Source organism: Athene cunicularia (genome assembly GCF_003259725.1).
Source record: "Athene cunicularia isolate RWA chromosome 1 unlocalized genomic scaffold, athCun1 chr1_part1, whole genome shotgun sequence".
NCBI lineage: Eukaryota > Metazoa > Chordata > Aves > Strigiformes > Strigidae > Athene > Athene cunicularia.
Window position 1 is genome coordinate 61,514,256 of NW_020799091.1, and position 20,366 is coordinate 61,534,621.

The 20,366-nt window shown below is 37.5% G+C and overlaps 1 protein-coding gene across 1 annotated transcript in view; it reads left to right on the plus strand.

Moving 5' to 3' along the window:
• Window positions 1–20,366, plus strand: part of MYO16 (myosin XVI) — a 313,979-nt gene that overhangs the window by 282,907 nt on the left and 10,706 nt on the right. Inside the window, exons 32-33 of the mRNA XM_026845772.1 lie at window positions 6,630–6,788; window positions 14,018–14,109. Of these exons, the coding sequence (XP_026701573.1) occupies window positions 6,630–6,788; window positions 14,018–14,109 (251 nt within the window). The remainder of the gene's footprint in view (window positions 1–6,629; window positions 6,789–14,017; window positions 14,110–20,366) is intronic.

Here is a 20,366-nt window from a genome sequence, read left to right on the forward strand (position 1 = left end):
CCCCCATTTCTTTCCATAATTATATGTGTTATATCTTTTTGTAAGTTTCATTTCTTAGTGGAAAAACTTTTAAGCTTTTTCTGTACTATTCGTGGTTTCTGTTTCATGGGGCCAATGATTTTGTCAACCAGGATAGAGATTGTTTCTGCTTTAGGACCTAGATACATCCTGCCTAGTTTATGGCACTGAAATTCCTCAGCTGGGAAATCAGATTTACTTCTCTGTTTAATTAATGAAAAGTAGCATATGCCTTAAAGGAATGGTCCAGGTATGAGTCCAATAAGAGGGTGTATGACTTCCATTTACAATAGAGCAAAATTAGGGAAAGCCTGCTCTCCCCATACAGTCAGGAAAAAACTTTTAAATGTGCCTTCAACAAAAACTGTACAACAGTTCATTGTCCCACTAGCCCCATCTGGTTTGAGGTTACTTTTCTTCCATATTTTTCCTTTTTTTCCTGAGATGGACCTAATGTTGACCACTCATTTCTGATTGTGGTAGCTAGTGCTGTCAAGGTGAAGGGCTATGTCTGATTTAGTAAATGAGCTATTGCCAGGAAATCTCCTGGGCATGGCAGCTCAATCCACCATGCAGTCAAGGTGCTAGAGCAGTACCTGGCATGGTTTGGGACCTGGCAGTCTGGCTCCCTTCCAGACAGATCTGGGCATGGTTCAGGAGATGGCACAGGCCAGAGACTATTCCCAGTAGACAACTTGGATGCAGCCTCTCTGTTGTGAAGGACTAGAAAGTGTAATAGCATAGACATGGGTGTCTTACCATTTTCCTCAGAGCCAGAGAACAAGTTATGATCACATCTGAATTACCATGATAGACAAAGCATGACACCCTCTGTTTTTACTCAGTATTATGGATCCCTTTGGCAGTGCTGTACAAAGCATCCAAGGTAAGCATGAATCTGATCCAAAACCCTCTGAAAGAAGTGGAGGCCTTCTGTTATATTAATGAGTTTTCAGTCAGACTGTAAATGCGCACTAAATGTTGAAAGAAGGATTTGAAAAAAAACCCCGTATGAAGACAGATATTCGTTATGGATATATATACCTACTTTAAAGAAAGGAGGGCCAAACCAAGGGCTTTGACATAAAAGAAAATTGCAACCCAGCTAGGTGAGTTACTGCTGGGCTTTTAATAACATACTGGGTTTGAATATCTTGCTGCGCCAGTCTGTGGTGATTCCACCTAAATGCTGATATCAGTCATTGATTTATACTTTGCTTTAGGCTTTATTAAATAGGCTAAATACATAATACAAAATTAATAGTTTCTCAATATGTTTCAGTATTGCACTTTAATCTGTCATCTCAATAGAGCCTGTACTGGCCCATTTTCTAATTTGGTGATAACAGCATTAATTCAGCCTAAATACTACTTATGAAATAACTATGACATTTGGGACCCTACATTTTATGTTTGAGAAAAAAGAGCTTTGTAATAGGATATTTGGAAGTCATAACTCAATTAGAAGAGTTTAAGTTACTCTTTTGACAAAAGAAGTTATATCATGTAGACTTTCAGTGCATTCAGTTTCTTTTAAGAGTGAGATAATGACTCAAAAGGAAAATAAAAAGCAGATATATGAAATATTTTCCATGATTGCCATACTCTGACTTTTCTTTCCAGAATAAGTGAAATTTTAGTCCATCCTATGGCTTAGAGCTTTGTTGTGAGTTTTAAACTCAGTCTTTTCCAGAAACACTGAGAATAACAAGCAAATGTAGATTTTGTGAGTTGCCTCTTTTGCATACCTTTCCTCTTACACTTTTCAAGTAATGTTGATATAATTAGTTATGGGCTTATTGGAAATACAGAGCTTGCTTCTAAGGAAATAACTGTTACACTTCGATTTACTATACTCTGATTAAATGCACTGTACATGTGATTGCTTCCAGTTAATAACTATGCTGCAGTTGAGGGGAAAATTTTGCCCCCAATCCAAATATCCACACATCCTCATTAACTGCAAGATTAGTCAGAGCAGAATTTGCCTGAGTCAGAGGTATCTTTCTGGCAAAGTCAGTCTACCGAAATAATAATCCAAATGCTGTTCACTGTTGCAAAGAACCTGTAGGTTTTCACTTAAAACTTGTATTCCTTCAATAATCATGAACTCCCACCATGCTCTTACAGCTGATACCTCTCTGTAGCTAGTCTCTCACAAGTAGGCATGGATGACTCTTCAAATAACGTTTATTACTAACTGGAAACTGTTAAGATGCTGTTACTAAAAAAAAAGGGAAAAAAAAAAAAAAGTTGAAACCTGGTAAATAATCCTTCCATCTGGTGCGAACAGCAGAGCACAAGTCTGAACAACAAGCTAACATTCAGTGTGTTGGTGAAGATGTTCAACTGTAGGAACCATAGTTTTTTTTTTTTTAATTTTCCTCTCTCCTAAAGTATTTCTGATAGTTTCAGAAAGCTAAGGGGTGAGAGAGCAGTGCATACTTGTATCTGCAGAGATTCATGGAAGCAGGGAGAAGTTGACATTAATGTGGAGAAAGTCCAAATTTCTGTATTAGGTGACTGAGAAAACATGAGGGTGAAGTTAATTTCAGACCAATATTTGATAGATAAAATAGGAATCAGAAGGAATTTTCTAAGTCCTTAGTGTTAACAGAGGGCTTGCCTGTATCTCTTAGAATTGTCTACAGTATTCGTATCTAAGATACCACTGTGTAATGATAAACTGTGTGAAATAAAATATGATGAAAGGTCAGGAGACACCTTTGTTATGCTCAGGGATATTTTGGGCAGAGGGAAGGCAGGACAGAGAGGGATACCCCAGCACAGAAGATAAAGTCAGGACCTTCTGGCATGATAAAGCTATTGAAAAAGCAGATGCATATTGCTATATCTGGGAAGGAATTACCTCTTACAATGATATAGGCTGGGGACAGACTGTCCTGGGAGCAGCTCTGGGGAAAGGGTGCTGGGGACCCTGGGAGCTGGGCAGGTTCTGGCAGCAGAGATAGCGAGCAGCATTTGGGGCTGAATCAGCAGGAGATCAGCACAGGGGTTGTCCCCTCTGCCCAGCACTCATTGGATCACATCTGGGTACCATGGCCAGTTTGGTGCCTCCCAGTGCAGAAGGACACCAGTAACCTGCAGCGAGTTCACCGCCGTGACACTCAGGGCTGGAGGGTGTCCCCATGATCCGGGGCTGGGGCATCGGGGCTTGTCCAGCCTGGGGCAGAGGCGGCTTCAGGGGCAGGTCACAGCCACCCCAGTGCCTACGGGGAGGGGACGAGAGGGGACCGCTGGGCCCTTCTCAGCCGTGTGTGGCCGGGCACCGAGGTACGGCAGGTGTCAGCTGAAACGAGAGGGGCTGAGGCCGGGTACTGAAACCTCTCCCGGCGAGGACGGGCAGGCCAGGGGGCAGGCAGAGGGACAGGCTGCCCAGGGAGGCTGGGCAGGCTCCGTCTCTGGGGGGTTCAAGAGCGGGTGGGCAAAGCCCTGAGCAACCTGTGTCTGACCTCACAGCTGGCCCGCTTGGAGCAGGGGTGCATGAGGGACCTCCTGAGATCCATTCCAACATGAATTACCCAGTGACCCTGGGTAAGTTTTGCAGCACTGGGACAGTGCACTGGTTATACCTGACTAAAGCATTCTCTTGTTATCCTATTTATAGAAAATACTTTCTTCAAAAACTCCCCCATTTTACACAAAGTCCAAAATAAATGAACAGTACTTGTTTGTTAGGGTTCTGGCTTCTCCAGGAGTCTTTTAGAAGTTAGCCAACATATGCGGCTATACTTTTTCCGTAGACTCACATGAATCTGTTCCAAGGAGCTGAAGATGCCTATATATAGGAAATTAGTGCAAGAACCTTTATATAATCCAGATTACTTTGAAACAAAATATAGGCTTCTTTCCCACCCCCAGGATTAATTAACTAAGAAACAATGAAGTATATTTTTACTATATAATCTTCTATTTAGAAACTAAAGGTGTGCATTTCTTACAGTGACTAAATAGAGCAAATGGGATAACAGATCTCTATCTAGATAGTTGTCCCAAAAGATACGCTACATATCTGTCCATTACTTGTTTCTGTCAATTTAGGATGATATTTCAGCTCAGTAGTAGCTATCCACAATTCTTTGTAGTATTTCATCTTAGAGGTATAAAGGAGAAGTGACAACCTTTTTTTTTTTTTTTTCCAAGAGCCCTTTATGAATGCCATGAAAAGATATCAGTGTACCTATGAAACAAAAGGCTTCTGCAAATGGGAATGCAAGAAAAAGTCTTTCTACTTGCACATTCTCAAATGAATTGCAGATGTCAGGCAAATCAATACATCTTTCGGATATCAAGAAAAATAAGGATCCCAGCCACTTCCCTTGAGACTCTTTATGTAAAAGGTGGCACAATAATTATGTAGGTGGATTATGATCTATAGGCAAGTGCACTGACTATTAACATCTAAAAGTGACATTTCCTTTTCAGACAAATTTAATATGATCCGCAAAGATACATTTTGCAGTCAACTTGCTTGTACAAAAGCTAAATCAGGCATGCTCTTATAATTGTACTGTATGCATTTTCCAGCTCAGACTCTGGTTCTACCGCCTCTCCCAAGTCAGTTACTGTGGGTAGAGCTGGCCTAATTTTTTCAATGCTTAGCACATTTGCCTAAATACGCAGTTTATGAAACAGTGCCACTGAAACACTCCAATCAGATCTGGCAAAAAAGAATGATCAGGGAATGAGGGCAAGGGAGGGAGGAAAAAAAAAAACCAAACCCAAAATTGAAATGTTTTATTCTGACAGCTTGGAAATTAACTTTTTGACTTTTCAAGACAGCTTTTTTGTTAGAAGAGGAAATGTTAAGAAAGATTCAGAGTTAGATAACTGAAAGCTAAGCAAAAATAAGAAAGCCCTTTTCAATGAAACATTTCAAGTTAACCAGAATAGATGTATAGTTTCATGAATTCATTTTTAAAATGTTTGTGCTTTGTAAACCAGATGGGTTTTTTTAGACCAGGCATAAAAATGAAAAATTGACCGTGCATTCAACATTAAATTTGAAAATCTGCAGGAAAAATATCTGTTACCTTCTGAAAAAATGTTTTTCCTGTCCCCTTGAAAAATGCTGGTGTACTCAAGACTTACAAGAATATATTGTATCTTTGGGAGAGCTGAGGATGTCATTGGAAGTATGGATGAATGCTGTAATGTTGGTTTTAATAGCTAGTCTTTTGACCTCTGTTAGTTATTGCTGTCATTATGGCAAAGCTTAAATAGACACATCCAAAAATCAAGGAACAGCTCTTTGAGAGCTGTCATGGAAGAAAAATTTCCATTTTAGAGTGCTAAATGAGGGCCTCTGCACCCAGGCCAGCCATAATATGTCAGCCCCGCAGCTAAGGCCAGCTCTCAAACAGGGTGGAAAGAGGAAAACTGAAACAGAGCTAAACAGAGAGAGAACGGAATTCAGCTTTGCCTTCTATGAAACAAATCTGATTATGGCAAGGAAAATGTATATATGTTCACCACAAAATTAAGAGGAATACAGAAGAGAGAGGGAAATCCATAAAAAAATGCATAGCCTTGCTAGTGCAGCATCTCATGCAGCCTCATCAGCCCTGCCACACAGGGGTGGAATGGGGATAGCCAGGGATACCAGAATTGCACTGGGGGTCCCTCCTACTATCACCATTCATTCACAGGCATGTCTCCCATCTCCAAACCTGCCTTCAACCCCTGAACTCCAGTGAGGAGCACCGCTTGGGCACAGCTGATGTCTGAACCCTCTTGCTTGTGGTGCACTGGGTTGACAAAGCCAGGCAAGCTCAGAGCAAGCTCTGGGCACTTTGCTGGTGAGCTGTTCTGCTTTGCATGGATGTGTCATCAGTTAGAGGGGGAAGAAGGGAAGGGGTTTGCCCTTCTCTTTGAAGAAATGCCTCTGCATTGTACATAGCTTGGGAACTCCCAGAGGATCAGACCCCCTATTGATGCCTTGAAGAAATTTAACTAAAAGGCTATGACATGAAAACCTGGAACTTTACAGAAATGACAATTGATGGCTGGAGAGCCCTGAGGCAGGGTGAATAATGCCCACAGGGAGGCTCTGTTGGGAGGAATCTTGCTACGTATGGTTTCATATCAAAAGCCACTTTGTTTCTTGTGGGAGGAGATAAGAAAAAAAAAACAAACCCATGTTATAGCTGTTGCTAGTATCACCTAATGCAATGGTAAAAAGCTTGCAGTGCTGACAGAGGTATATGAACTAATGTGAAATAGAATAGAGTCTGAAGTAGAGGCAATGTAAACATTTGTTGAGTTTTATCATCTGAAATTTGTGTGAAAAGAAACATTGCAAATGACATTTTGTTAATGCCTTTAACTTCCATAAATTTTAAATGGCTACAAGTGGAAAACCAGAAAACAGCAAACAAACAAACAACCCCCCCCAAAAAAACACCCCACACCTCTGCAAAAATTGCTGACTTAAAAATCACTTCCACATTTATCACTGGACTTGTGAATTTAGTGATTCATTAAATTAATTTGATAAAGTAATTTAGTTTCTCTGTATTAGTTTTTTCTACTTATATGTGAAAGCCACTAGTTAATAGGAAGCTGATGAGCTTTTTCTCTGTTTGTGTCAGGTGCTGAAACTAATCTGAACTTGAGGAGCAGGGAAGATCCAAGTGCATCAGATATTGGATCTGAAACCCAGGATAAAAATGCAAATAACCATGGAACTCAGTCATCTAATCCACTGTCCAGTTCTGTGACTGCTGAAAATGGAAATTCAGTATCAAATGGTAAGCAGTTTTTAATCCCAAAGCTCTTCTGACATAAAATTGCTGAAGTGTTTCCTTGAATGAGCTTTTTAAGTTATAGTCAAACTGGAATCTTCTGAGTTGTGAAATATGTGTGTCTCTGGAACTGGCTTAACTTTGTATGTGTGAACTGATAAGCCCCTCTCCAATAAAAGCTGAATGTGAAGAAAATAAAACAGCCTCTGTTGAGGAATTTGTAATTAGCTCAGCTCCAAGTCTATAAGAAGCCTGAGGCATGGAGGACTGAGATTTCAGATTTCTCATCCTATAATCAATACAGATGGGACAGAAAATGGAAAATCAGAATCTCCCTTTTCTACAGGTGCCTTACTAATGAGTGAGGAATTATCATTGCATCAAGGTGGTCAAAATGGTGCAAGAACAATGATGGAAAGAATTAAAGGTTTCAAGGTCCTGAAAGCATAAATCCTAAGGATATAACACCTGTATTACATAAAATCACACAATACAAATACACAAGTATGAATAGACACAAGACAAATAGAAAATATTTATGGAATGTGAAGAAGCAGATGTCTAAATACTTGCATGGCACTGAGTACAATTATCTTCATGCAGAAAACTTAAGGCTAAATATGGTTTGTGTAAGCAGAACAGTTGTATAGCCTTTACGGTTAAGGGTAGAACTACTCCTAATGCAGATGGTAGTCTGAGAGCTATATGGGACAAATCATGAAGTCAAGTGAAAATTGCATTTTGTTTAAAAAATATGCTACCCTTCCTTTTAATAAAAAGGCTGGAGTATTGTGCAATGTTAATATGCAATGTTTTGAAATGAAAACTCGTGCTTTATTATCAAAATGAAACATTTCAAAATCAAATAATTTCTTTCTTTTGAAGAAAACATATTCTAAAAGTTCTGGAGTTCTTGGCCAAAATAATTCTTCCTGCTCTCTCAGATAATCAGAGCAGAAAACTCATCCAGTCTGAGAAGTTATAAGAGTGTAAAGGTGCATCCATTCCTGTGTGGAACCAGGAGGAACACACTGTGACAGAAGAAAAAGCCAACTTTGTCCATTACAACTATGTCCCCATTTGTATCAATATAATAATTTGGGGAGGAGGGAAGCATATTTTCAGTATGTATGACAGTCAGACTGTTAAATTAATGCAAAAACTGAGGGTAGACCAAGTCTTTGATTCCCTTCTATGATGTAGGATTTTAACCACATATTCTGATGTCCTAATGGGACCTGTGGGACATCAGGTTTTTATAAGAGCAACCATTTTATCCCTAGACCTGTTAACTGGGAGTTTCATTGCAATAGCTGTGTTCATTTCAGTTTAGGAATGAAATGATGGTTTAAGTTTATAATTTGTGATGATTATTATTAAGTTAGTAAACAATCTCAGTTACTGAACTATATAGTCACTGCTTGAACAAAAGGCCATTTAACAGGTGATATGGGTGCTTGGAATTGTGTGAAGTTTTTATCATTGTATTTGTAACCACTAGTAGTCAAGTCTGTTCATATTGATAATATACAGTATCTACTATGTCTAAACTAATTATTTTTAAACTATTTGTAAATGGAAAGTTTAATCATAAAGGTGTAATGCCATGCAATGGAATTTTCCGTGAGATATTTTTTCCATTAAAAACCACTGATTCGTCAAACCCAAACTTTTCATGGAAGGTTACCAATTTTGATGCAGCTTTGATATGGAATGGTTTTGATATTCACTGTATACTATGAGTAAAAAAAAAATCCCTTTGAGTCTGGCAGTATCCCACTGGGTAAGGAATTAGCATTATTTGTGGTAATTCAAGGTTCAAGTCTATGTTTTACCTATCAGACTGTTGTAGAAATTATGCAAGCTTTTATTTTACCCTGATGCAGAGAAAAATCAGATTATAAATTTTATGATATGGAATGCTAGTTTTCCAGCCACCATTAATAATGAAAGAGTTGACAATATGGAAAACTTTGGTGTGCTTAGATGACATGATTTATAACCAGCCTTCCAATTTCCTTAGGAAAAAAATTTTTCCAGGACTCAACCTTAAGATCTTCATGATTTTGAATTCTATGTCTTATTGGATATATCTAGGCAATACTGATATTGTAGAATGTGCCATGAGATGTTTCTATGTAAAATACTTTTTCATTTGTTACTCTATACCAAGCTCCTCTAGCTTTGAGGAAAATAAAACCTGAAATGCATTATTAAATACTTGATACTGAGATTACAAAATTCTTGAATAGTGTAATGTGCTTCCCACTGTTACACAGTGCAACTATATAATCTACTTTCCACTGATGGAACTAAAGTCTAGATCCATACATCACTCATATGAGTTAATACAGAAGCAATTTCTTAAATAAGACTAGTCTTTTACTGTCATGATGAAGTGTAGGCACCACTCCTCTGAAGTGTCATGAAACTTAAAGGCACTATGGTCATAAGAATAATCATTTTGACGAAGATGTTAATCTTACTTATAACCTGATGAATTTTTTAGAAAACCATTACTAAGCAGCTAAAAAGCTGGCTGGCTCAGCTTCCAAACAGATTAATGCTGTTGCTTTCAAAAGATGAGTTTAATTTCTGGCACGGCTGTTCAGAATTTTAAGAGAAGTTGTTTTTTCATTCCGTATAATGTAATCCTCCTCTTCTTTAATTTACCTTTAATATTAGGAGTAATACCTTTCTACAGCTCTTTCTACAGCTCTGTGCCACCAATACTGTGCCTTTTCTGCTATAAATCTTCCACACTGATCAAAGTTTTTAGTGTGAAAGAAAGCTTTTTGCTATTTCTTGTACAAACACAGACAGTAATCAGAAAGCCTATAATAACCTTTTACATTACAATGCTGAAAGTTGTAATCCTAAATCACCCAAAATAGCAGATCCTCTGGTAGGAAACACTCAAACACTGCAAGTAGTTTACTGAAATTTGTTGTCATTTCCACTCACTACCTAATAGGATCTAGAGGAGTGTTTAATCATTAAATGAAATGTTTAAATATGCCCACTATAATAAGTGACTGAGATGACCTAACCTTTGTCAGTGAAAAGGATAAATTTCCCAGATATCTGACAGTTCTTTACCCCCAGTGGAGTGTGTTGTAGAGGTATTTACACTGTGTAACCCAAGTGAAAACTGCAGTAGGTTTTGTATGGATGAGACAGCCCTGTTGGATGAAGGAGCACTGGGCATCATCGTGCCTAATACTCATACCAGCACGCATTTTTGCACAGTGCTGTTCATCCAGCTCTGCTGGCACACTGCTGTCCTTCAAAGGAAGCCTCTCTGGTTATTCCTCTTCAGTTATAACTGGGGTCCACTGCTTGTGTATGGAGATCCGTGTGAACAGACTCACCATATAGTTTACACAGATTGACATAAGAGTAACTGTAAGAACCTGCCTGTTTCACCAAAAGCCCTATGCATTATTCAGGTAAAGGGATTAGTCTTGTCTCACTTTAGCTGTTGAGAAGGTAACCATTCTGTCTAAGCAAGTCATCTGTGGGCTAAGTCTAATATATAGTCTCTTGAAACTTAACACTAGGTCTAAGCACATCAGGCAACAAGTCGCAGAATGGGAGAGGTGTCATAGAAGATAACCTGAAAAAGGGCACGTCACCATGACACAGGCTACATGCTGCTGAGCACAGAGCCTTACCTCTTGCCTTTCCTGGTGATGCCTTTTTCACATTATAGCTGGCAATGTACCAAGTGGAGCTGATCAGTAGATCCAGACCATATGTGTAAATGCAGAATCATGGAAGAAGGTAGAAGCTTTGGGAAACGATGTGTGGCCACAGTTGCAACGACCCAGAGGCTTGGTGGTGGTGGTGGTGTTTTGGAAATAGAGATATTCAAGGCCAGGAAGTGCAGGGTCTCCAGTTTGGATGTAGCAGAGCCTATGAGACTAGAGGTTCTCTGGAACCACAGAATGACTTACAGATGTCCAGTGATCTAGATTTCAATATTTGAGATGCAATCTGTCTGTCTGAAGGATCCTAAGAGGAGTATCTGAGAAAAGGGCAGAAATGGGAAACAGGAAGTATAGGAAGAAGATCAGGGACTGAGTGTGGGATCTCCCTTTCAAGCAATATAGAAAAGGCATTACAAGAAGTAAGTGGATAAAGGATTGGGTTTCTAGTTTGATTACACATATTGTTTGGGACAAGGCCTTAGTCTTATGGAGTGCATTTCTTTCATTTAACTTCTCCAGATAAAGATTATTGATTGAATCATATTCCTTACTATAATTTTCACCACCACATATAATTACGGTACTAATGTTAGCAAGCGTGATTTCGCAAAAAAATTGCCAAATTAGACTTACTTTTGGTAATGAGAATAGTTGCAAGAAAGCCCAGTCCAGATGGTATAATTTGTGCTTCAGCCTGAACCCCTGATTAAGCTATGTTCTTGTAGTTCTTGCTCCTGCCCCTGCTAAACAGATACTTCCAACCTTGTGCTGAATTAAGCAAGGTCTTATTCAGTGCACAGCTGTGGTATCCTAATATTTACTTAGGTGTATGTAAAGGAAAAGTCTCGGAACGTAATCAACCACTCCAAACTTTATCTTTCCAAACTCCACCAAGCGTCTGCTTGCCATTTCTGTGATGACATGCTGTTGCTGTACATGGAAACTTTACTTACTCGATAAGAGCTCTTATCAAAGTGTTTTTCATAGAAATAAACAGAAAATCATTGGTAACCTTATTCTTAGCTCAAGGCTGTCAGGGATGGTAGATTCTAAAGTGCATTAATATAGTGCAAAAGCGATATCTTTTTCTAAACATGCTGCTGGCCTAGGAAAGTATTTTCATTCATTTATGGTGGTATAGAATCATGCAAGTATTTTACTGTTATATCTTTTACTTAAATTAAATTAATAACACCTACTTTAAAAACATATTTTGCATTAAAATATGGATAATTTTGTTTGAGATGTATCCAGACTAAATCCATGACTAAATTATTAGTTCAGGAAATTATTTGGGAAAAGGGGATTTGTTTTGTGTTGACAAAGACTGGAATTTTGGAGGGAAATTTATTTCAAGCATTTCATTTGACCAAAGATGTGTGATTTTGCTGAGGGAGAATTTTAAGTTGGAGGACTGGGAATTTAATATAGGTTAAAAAGGAATAGTGGTAAATTACATATATTTTACAGGCTTAGCATACTGGAGACCTCGAACATCAGACCTTGTCCCAGTACATACCTAATCATGGGCCAGCTTCAAAAAGTCATAACTCTACCCCAAAATAACACATAGTTCAAATCACTGAGACAACAGGATCAGACTCCCTCTCTGCAACAGGTAGAAAGGACTGAAATGCTGGATCCGCACAAGATTTGACCTGGCTCCTGAGCTGCAAGCAGGGGCTCCACCTTCTTAACTGCCTCTGTGGGTCCAGAGGAAGTCCAGGTGATTTGAAGCTGTAGAAAAATATCCCTATTTATGAATAATTTACACAAGCTTTATTCAGAAGAAATAAAGAAACCCCAGCTGTCCTTGGATACAAAGCTGCAGAGATGCACCATTATAATGTAGAAACAAAAAGCAGGGTAGAGAGACCAAAAAGGAATAAGGATCATTCCTTCTGTTTAAAATTCTTGTTCTGTTTCTCTTGCAGTCAGGCTATTTTATGGGATTATTCATGCAATTTATATTTTCATGAGTTAAATCATATATCAGTAACCATGTAAAAGTTAATGCTCATTTATTAGAAAGAAAGAAGAAAGAAAGAAAGAAAGAAAAGAAAGAAAGAAAGAAAGAAAGAAAGAAAGAAAGAAAGAAAGAAAGAAAGAAAGAAAGAAAGAAAGAAAGAATGAAAGAAAGAAAGAAAGAAAGAAAGAAAGAAAGAAAGAAAGAAAGAAAGAAAGAAAGAAAGAAAGAAAGAGAAAAATGTATAGTGCAAATAGCAGGTTGGAAGACAAGCATGTTTCACAGTGTGTTTCTATGCTAGTTTCATGACTGAACAAGAAACTGACCATGAAACAGAACTATGTCTAGTGCAGCACCTAATCTCATAAGTAGTTTACGATTCATTATTGTATTTGAACTTTGTATTGTTTCCATTATGTTCCTGTGTATGTTTTGTACAATATGCAAAGAGTGCGGCTCACCTCATCTTTTCTTACCTAAGAGTTACACATCCAGGCCCAGAATCACCTTACCTAGTTTTAGCCACACAAAAGGTAGATATTTTGTCTAATCAAATGCTTCAGATTTTATCCATTTCTAGTTAGTAAATCTCAGGTGATTTACTGAGAACAATTCAACTTGCACATCTCTTACCAGGATGAATCCTCTTCTCATGGTGGATAGCTCTATTCAGTCAACTAAAGAAGTAGTGTTTATGGATTCCTTAGTATAATGAAATTTTGAAATATATGCTAGACGAAGCAATACCAAAATTGCTGGATTCCAGACCTACCATGGTGTCTGTGATTCTGGTCTGTGAGCAACTTAATAATGCCTATTGTGGACTCACTGTGTTTCTGCTTCTGCCTTTGCTTCCCCTCATCCCGTCTTTCAGATCCTCTGAAGTGCTATGGGAATGGTCTTTCCACTCCAACAGAAGTGATGGGGAAGTGTCGGCAGTGAGCCTAACTCTAGGATCACTGTGCAGAAATGTTTGTTTGTCTTGACTACAGAGGGAGATTGCCTGGCTCTTCTACACTGGATGACTGGGTTTTATACAGCCAAATTTTGGGCAGCTAATTCCTACATGGAGAGTGCACAATAAGCACAAGAAATAAAAAAAAAACCAAAACCCTCTGTACTAAGGAGATGACGTTGTAAGTCCTGGAACAACTATCATCTTCCCATATAACCTAGAGACATTATTTGAGAGCAGACTGCAGGCCTGTTTTCCATTCCCTTTGCATTGCTTCTGTGATGAAAAGGAGCCAGGGGAAGAGGAGCCAGGGATTTCCGCATTGCAGGAGGAATCCCTCCCAGTGTATAGGTAATGTGTTATTTGTAGGCTCCTTCAGTACTATTGCTCCTCCTGGAAACCAGCATGCATACCTATGCTGCTGTTCATACTTGGTAAACAATAATTGTTCCAGTTTCAATAAGCATGGAAATAGTAAATACCCAGGAAAAGGTGTGATTTTTTCATTCCTTTTTGGTAAAACGTGTCAAGGTCTTTTGAATCTCATGCTGAAATCAACTAATGCATAAATGTCAGATTATAAATTAGTGTTGTTCTGCTTTAGGTTTACAGGAGGAAAATGTATATTCAAGACTGTCGGTCAGCACTACGGCAGGCTCATCGATTCCAAGACATAGGGAGAGCCACACTAGTCAGGTAAATATTTCACTGACAATCTACTGGAATCAGTAAAAGTGAAAAAACTAAAAGTAGCTGCACGTTGAAACCTGTCTTAATTCAAACTTCTGTGTTGGCATTGAAAAATTCAGACTTCTTTTAAAGGTTCGTATTGAGCTAAGGACAATAATTAATTTACTCTTAACTTTTTTTGCTAGGAGGATAATCATCCTGAAAGCTTCTCATAGTAGAGTTCAAAGCTAATGAAACTTACTGTTGCTGGTTGTGAGGATGCTATTTTCACTGGAAAATAGGTCTCTTCACCCTGAGAGGACCAAGATGTTATCTCTCTCAAGATATTCATTCATACCAGAAAAAGCTGAATGATAATAAACCCCATAGGAATAAATGCATAATTATATCATTCTTTTGTATATAAAAGCAGTGAAGACTTTACAAGTGGTCTTGTTGGTTTTATATAGATATCCAAAAGTAAAAATTAAAATCAAAATAACTATCAATTAAAACAGCAATAGGTACTAAGGTAGTGTGAAGCTTCTTTTAAAATTTCTGTTTAGTTAATGTCACTTTAAAATAACAACACAGAATTAAGTTTCATGTGCATTAAGTGAACAAAAGGGGATAATATATTTTCTTCATTCTTTTCTTCAGCATTTTATACATAACTGGAAACACTACTTTCTAAGTAGCCAGCTCAGACACAAATGCATTCAAGAAATTTTGTTTTATTTCACTCAAATGGCATTAGTGTATTCTCCTGTTGTCTTTATGTCTTCAGTCCACTTTTCTAAAAAGGTAATCCTGAGTCATTTATTTGAGATGACTGTAAGAATTTTATGGTAAAGCCCAATATTGTCCAAAGAAAAATTATGTTGGAGCTGAGAGGAATTTCTTCAACCGAAACCTATTTTACTAGAAGGTAAGGGAAGTGCTTTATCACATTTAAGAGCTACTTGTTGTCTGTGAGGGACAGCTGACATTTCATTTCAACAAAATACTGGCCCTAGTCAAGTGAATGAATGTTTGGCCATTGACTCCAACAGCAGTGGGTTTTGATGTTCAATGTCATATTTGGTCTTAACGTAACTTCGGAAAAAAAAAAGGTTTTAACTGAGTAAATATGTGAGCAAACTAGTACAAAAGTCTTCGGTTTTGTCCTTCTGTCCCAGTGTCCAAAGCACAGGCATAACTACAGTGCCTATTCTGAGTTGAAAAATTGTGCCGACAGCACTCCACAAATCTTACACTAATCTCTGCAGATACATAAAGTGAGGCCAGCCAGAGCTTCCCTGGCATACATAGGCACATACTCATTTTGCACACAATAACAAATCTTTGCCATCACCATAACTCTCAGACTCTCAAAATGTACTTTGACCATATTGTGAAAACATGCTTAGAGGTCTTCCATCTCCAGATCAGTATAGTGGATAAGGATATGGGATTATGAAGATGACTGGAGGCAATGTTTTCAGTTGTCTATGTCACACTTTTTAATGATCAATAAAATGCTTATTAGTCATGAGAGTGGCCAAATAGCCCTCTCTAGTAAATGAAAAATCCAAGTCCCAGACGCTACTCCAGTTATAAACCTCACACAGTGAAACACTTTTGTCCTGGAGCACCTTACACTTCTGTTGCTAAAATGCTTGCCTGAGATCAAGGAGGATCATGTTTAAATTGCTACATCAGTGCAGTCCATGGAGAGTTAAATGAATTGGGTATAGGGGAGCAATTATCTTCTTATTTTTGCCAATGGAATCTGTATCCTTATGTGAAATTAGTCTACAACATTTAAATGTTTTATTTTAGAAGCAAGTCATTAACCATTTACAAACTTGTATGTTTGAATTTTCCAAAACTACTTGCCAAAAGCTGAACATGATTTCAGTTCAGTACTTTGAAATGTCACTTTTCAGTAAATAGATGTTTTGCCAAAGCGTTTCACAAATCTTTAAAATAGATTCCATCCTATGTACTCAGAATTAGATGCAGGGACATCCTTAAATGCAAGCTCAATAAGAACTGTGACAAGTTTAGAGAAGAGACCTGCAGTTCTGTGATACAATTGCCTTAATGAATAAACATCTTCCAAAATGGTGTTGCCAAAAGAAAAAAGTCTTTCTCATACAAAAAGAAAAAAAAAAAAACCACAAACAAAACACACTTTTAAAAGTCTGTGCTCACAGAGCTGAGAAATCTTACTGTAAAAAGCATTCCTCATCATTTCCAAAGTATGGCATATATTTGAAAATGATTGGTTTTAATTACAGTTGACATTTCTTAGCATGCTGCTGGTGACTCTAACAGCATACAACCCTATTGTAAAAGTCTTTGCCAGGCTTCACTGCAGTAACCTTACCACTTTAAAGTAATTCTTGTGCAGACATATGAAATAATAGGACAGATTGTTTCACAGATCTGTGAAGGTACTGATTGACTAATTGCTTTAGAGAGAGAAACATAGACTGGGTCCTTGGATTTCTTGGCAGACATTCTGTCATTTCAGCTAAAGGAAACTGGTTCATTAGCTTTCAGGGACTTCTAATATTTATGGGGGGTTTTTAATATCTCCCTGCTAGTTCCTTACTGAAGTGACAGGAGTTAATTTCATTTTTGTCACAGGATCTCAAGGCTCATATACATCCAACTAAAGTTTAGGCACTGTGGCTTAGGGTACCATCATGTTGTCACATCAGGTGACAATTACCTGCATCACTGCCTGATACTTCCTGCACATTACAAACCTACACACTTCAGAGAGCAAATTCTTCAGCTCAGTATCTGTTGACATGCATCATAAAGATCAATCTTTTAACAAACATTTTTGAAAGCAATTACCAAGTATAAAATATCATGGAGATGTGAACTCAGCAACTTAACTGATCATCTCCATAGTAGAGTCTGATGAAAACAACAAAAAAAAAAGTTCACTGTTGGCCATAAATGCTACTTCTCTAGGACAATGGTTACTTAAAAGTTAATTTTTATCAGAATGCATAAGGACAAAAATTGAAAAAAATTGTTAAAATACCAACAAAATGTTTCTCATTTGGAAGTTATGGAATAAAATTCTACTTAATTCTGCTAGAAGAAAGGGGAAGAGTATTAAAAACAAAGTTTGATTTTTGTCTTATCAGAAATGAAAGAATTTACATCAAAAGAAATGAAAAACTTCCATGTTAAAATAACAAGCATGGGTTGTTGGGTTTTTTTAAATACCTTTTTCTTCATATTGTTCTATGGCTATTCGGTTATAGACTTGCAAGTGATTATAGGTTGCAAGTAAGTACCACATAAAAACATCAAGTATCTAACATCTGATGTAACACTGTAATATCATCTTCATCCTCAATAAAGATGAAAAACAAACCATGAATGTGGGGGCCAAACTAGTTACCAAGAAGTTCCATGTGCTTTATGTTGTTCAGATAGTAGCTCTTTTAGAAACTGTTTGTTAGCAAAGAGCCACACGTATTCTTTTCAACAACCCGGCACACCGGCTTCCATGTATTTTGTGCTTTCCTTGTAAATCAAATCATTAGAGTCAGGGAAATCTTCATAATGCAAAATAGAAATCTACAGTAAGATGGTACTGCAAGAAACAATATCATAATCTACCCTTATGAGAAAGTCTACTTTGCTCTTAGTGACTAAGCCCACATATATCAACTGCAAGGACTGCTTCTAACTCAGCTTCCGCAGAAAACCTTTTGGTAGCTGTGCTGTGCCTCTTGCTCCCTGAACAGAAAAAAACTAGGAAAATAACTTTTCCAAACTTGATTTAAAATTACTGATTTAACATTATTCAAATCCTGATTGTTTCAAATTGTTTCAGTGATTTGTTTAAAAAGTTCAGGACTTCCAAATGTGCCTGGATCTCTAGTATTGAATTCTTATCCCCTAATTTCCTTCCAGAGGCAAAGAAACCACGAAAATGGAAGAGCTGTTTCTTCTGGTCATTTGTGCCATAATCTTGCTTAGATAGAAAATTTTGTTATGCCTAAGAGTCATTTCCACTCAGTCACACTCCAGGAAGTGATCCCAAAGCCTACTGGAGACTCCACAAATGTTGACATTCCTTATCAGGGTCTAAAACCCAAAACCTCCTCTAAAATAAAAAAAGATTTATAAAACATTATCTCTGTGTTCTTTCTCTTTTACACAAAGCATTTCTCAGTTCCTTAGTCAGTAGACTGGGATCTCTTCTCCAGACTGTATTTATTGCTTCCTCTGTTCTCAATAGCTCCTATGAGTGTGTACATTTAGAAGATAGAACATAAAGACTGTTGAAATATATCAATTCTTTGGAGTGTCAGCAACAGCAGCAAGATGAAATAGTCAACAAAAGCAAGATTGTATCTTTGGCACCTCACACAAAAGTTAAGTGGCCCTGTTGTCTTCTTTTTCACAGATCCAGGACTGTATTTTTTTTTATTTTTGGTAACAATATTTTAAAGTTGTTATTAACATCCACTACAAAGTGGGATGTGGTGTGAGAAGATGAAGAAAAGCAGGCCAGCTAAAAGATTCCTTGTTTCTTATGTGGGCAGCAAGAAGCAACATGGTCTGTCTGTAACGGGATGAGATGGACAACCTGGAGATAATGAACAGATGGGAAGTGAGGGGCAGATTAAAGACTAGAATGATAATAAGTGTGTGTGGGGGGTGGGAGTGGGGAGTAAAACAGGCACCAGATTAAGGATGATTCAGAGAAGTAAGGTTGGAGGAAGAATGAAATGACTGAGAAAGAAAGTAAATAATAAAATGGAAAAGGGGTTTTAGAAAGAGGAAAGAAGGAAGAGCCAGAGAGAACTAAAAAAAATAGAGAAGTGAGAAAAAAAAAAAAAAAAAAAAAAAAAAAAGCACAGGGTGGTGGACTAAAAAGAGAAGACTAAGGAATAGAGAAGTACAAAGTCTATGTGATGTTCCACATACGATATTCATCTTCATACACATATCAATGTGATCTTTTATGTTTCATAAAATAAAAATAATTGTAATGATCCACCTACATTTATAAGGTTGCTTTCTATGAAAGTTAGTTTGCAACCTGAACATTCAGCCAACCAAAAAAGAAAGGTAGAAAATTTCCCATTAAAAGGTTCAAAGGTTCTTTGTGCAGTTTAGCTTTCTCGTGGCTGAATGTCAGCTTATTTGTAAGATGTCACATGCATTCAGCATCCTATGGAAATACTTCCAGAACAAGACTCAAATAAGCAAACAGCTTGCCATTCTAGTAGGTTAAGTAATATCAGACTTACAATACACCCTGGTGTAAGGTTTTGATTACCCACTTCTGAAACATGTTTTATCTGTCATGTGCTCAAAGAGCTAAGATAAAAAAATGATGGTTATTTTTTCACATATTGTTATATTAAAAAATCTGCAGTCTTATCTCTTCTATTTTGTTAAACCCCATAGTGCAGGTTGGCAGATTGCAGTAATATAGGAGCCAACATCTGACAATGAAAAATTGGAAATGTCTTTTCATATTCGTGAAGAATGTATTTATTGTTTCATTATAGCTTAAGCCATAGCTCTTATTTCATGAAATCTCATTGCTTTCAGCAGTCCTTTCCCTCAGAAAGAGCTGCATATTCATTATAGTTTCAAGGGCTGCCTTTGTTCCTACTTGATTTAATATTTGTTGCCAATCACTTCTTTTGTTGACTGTTTAAAAGTTTTTAAAAAATGAATAGTCAAGAACACAGTGTATTGCTACCCCCTGCCCACTGTCACAACTCTAAACACTGGGTTCTAACATTTGTTAATGTCCGTCGTGTTTGCCTATTAGCTGGAAGTAATCTTTGATCACCTTTGAAGCAAAATGTGGCAATCAAACAAGTCTGGTGTAATAAAAAAAAAAAATCACTAATGCCTTTGTAAACACATAACATCCAAGAGAGGACATAGAATGTTATATATTTATCATTAATCTGTATCAGTATATTCCCCTGAATTGTGTTTTTTGTTTTGACAGTAATGTCAAAGAATTCTTTTTGTAATGTCACATACAGACAAAAATCAGGTCTTTTAACACAGTGCAGCTTTATTTTTAGAAGACTTACAGTCACAAACAGGTGCCCTAAAGATTAAATGGTGTGAGGTAACTCATAGTATAAATTCATCAGTAGGTAAAGTTTCTTGTGTTTCTGTATCAAGGGATTTCAGAGGACTGATGCCCCTCTCCTCAGCAAGTATGTCCTAGATCTGACTGCTGTGACCTCCAAATGGGAAAGTGCAGATTCTCCTCTTTGAACCAGTAATGCCAC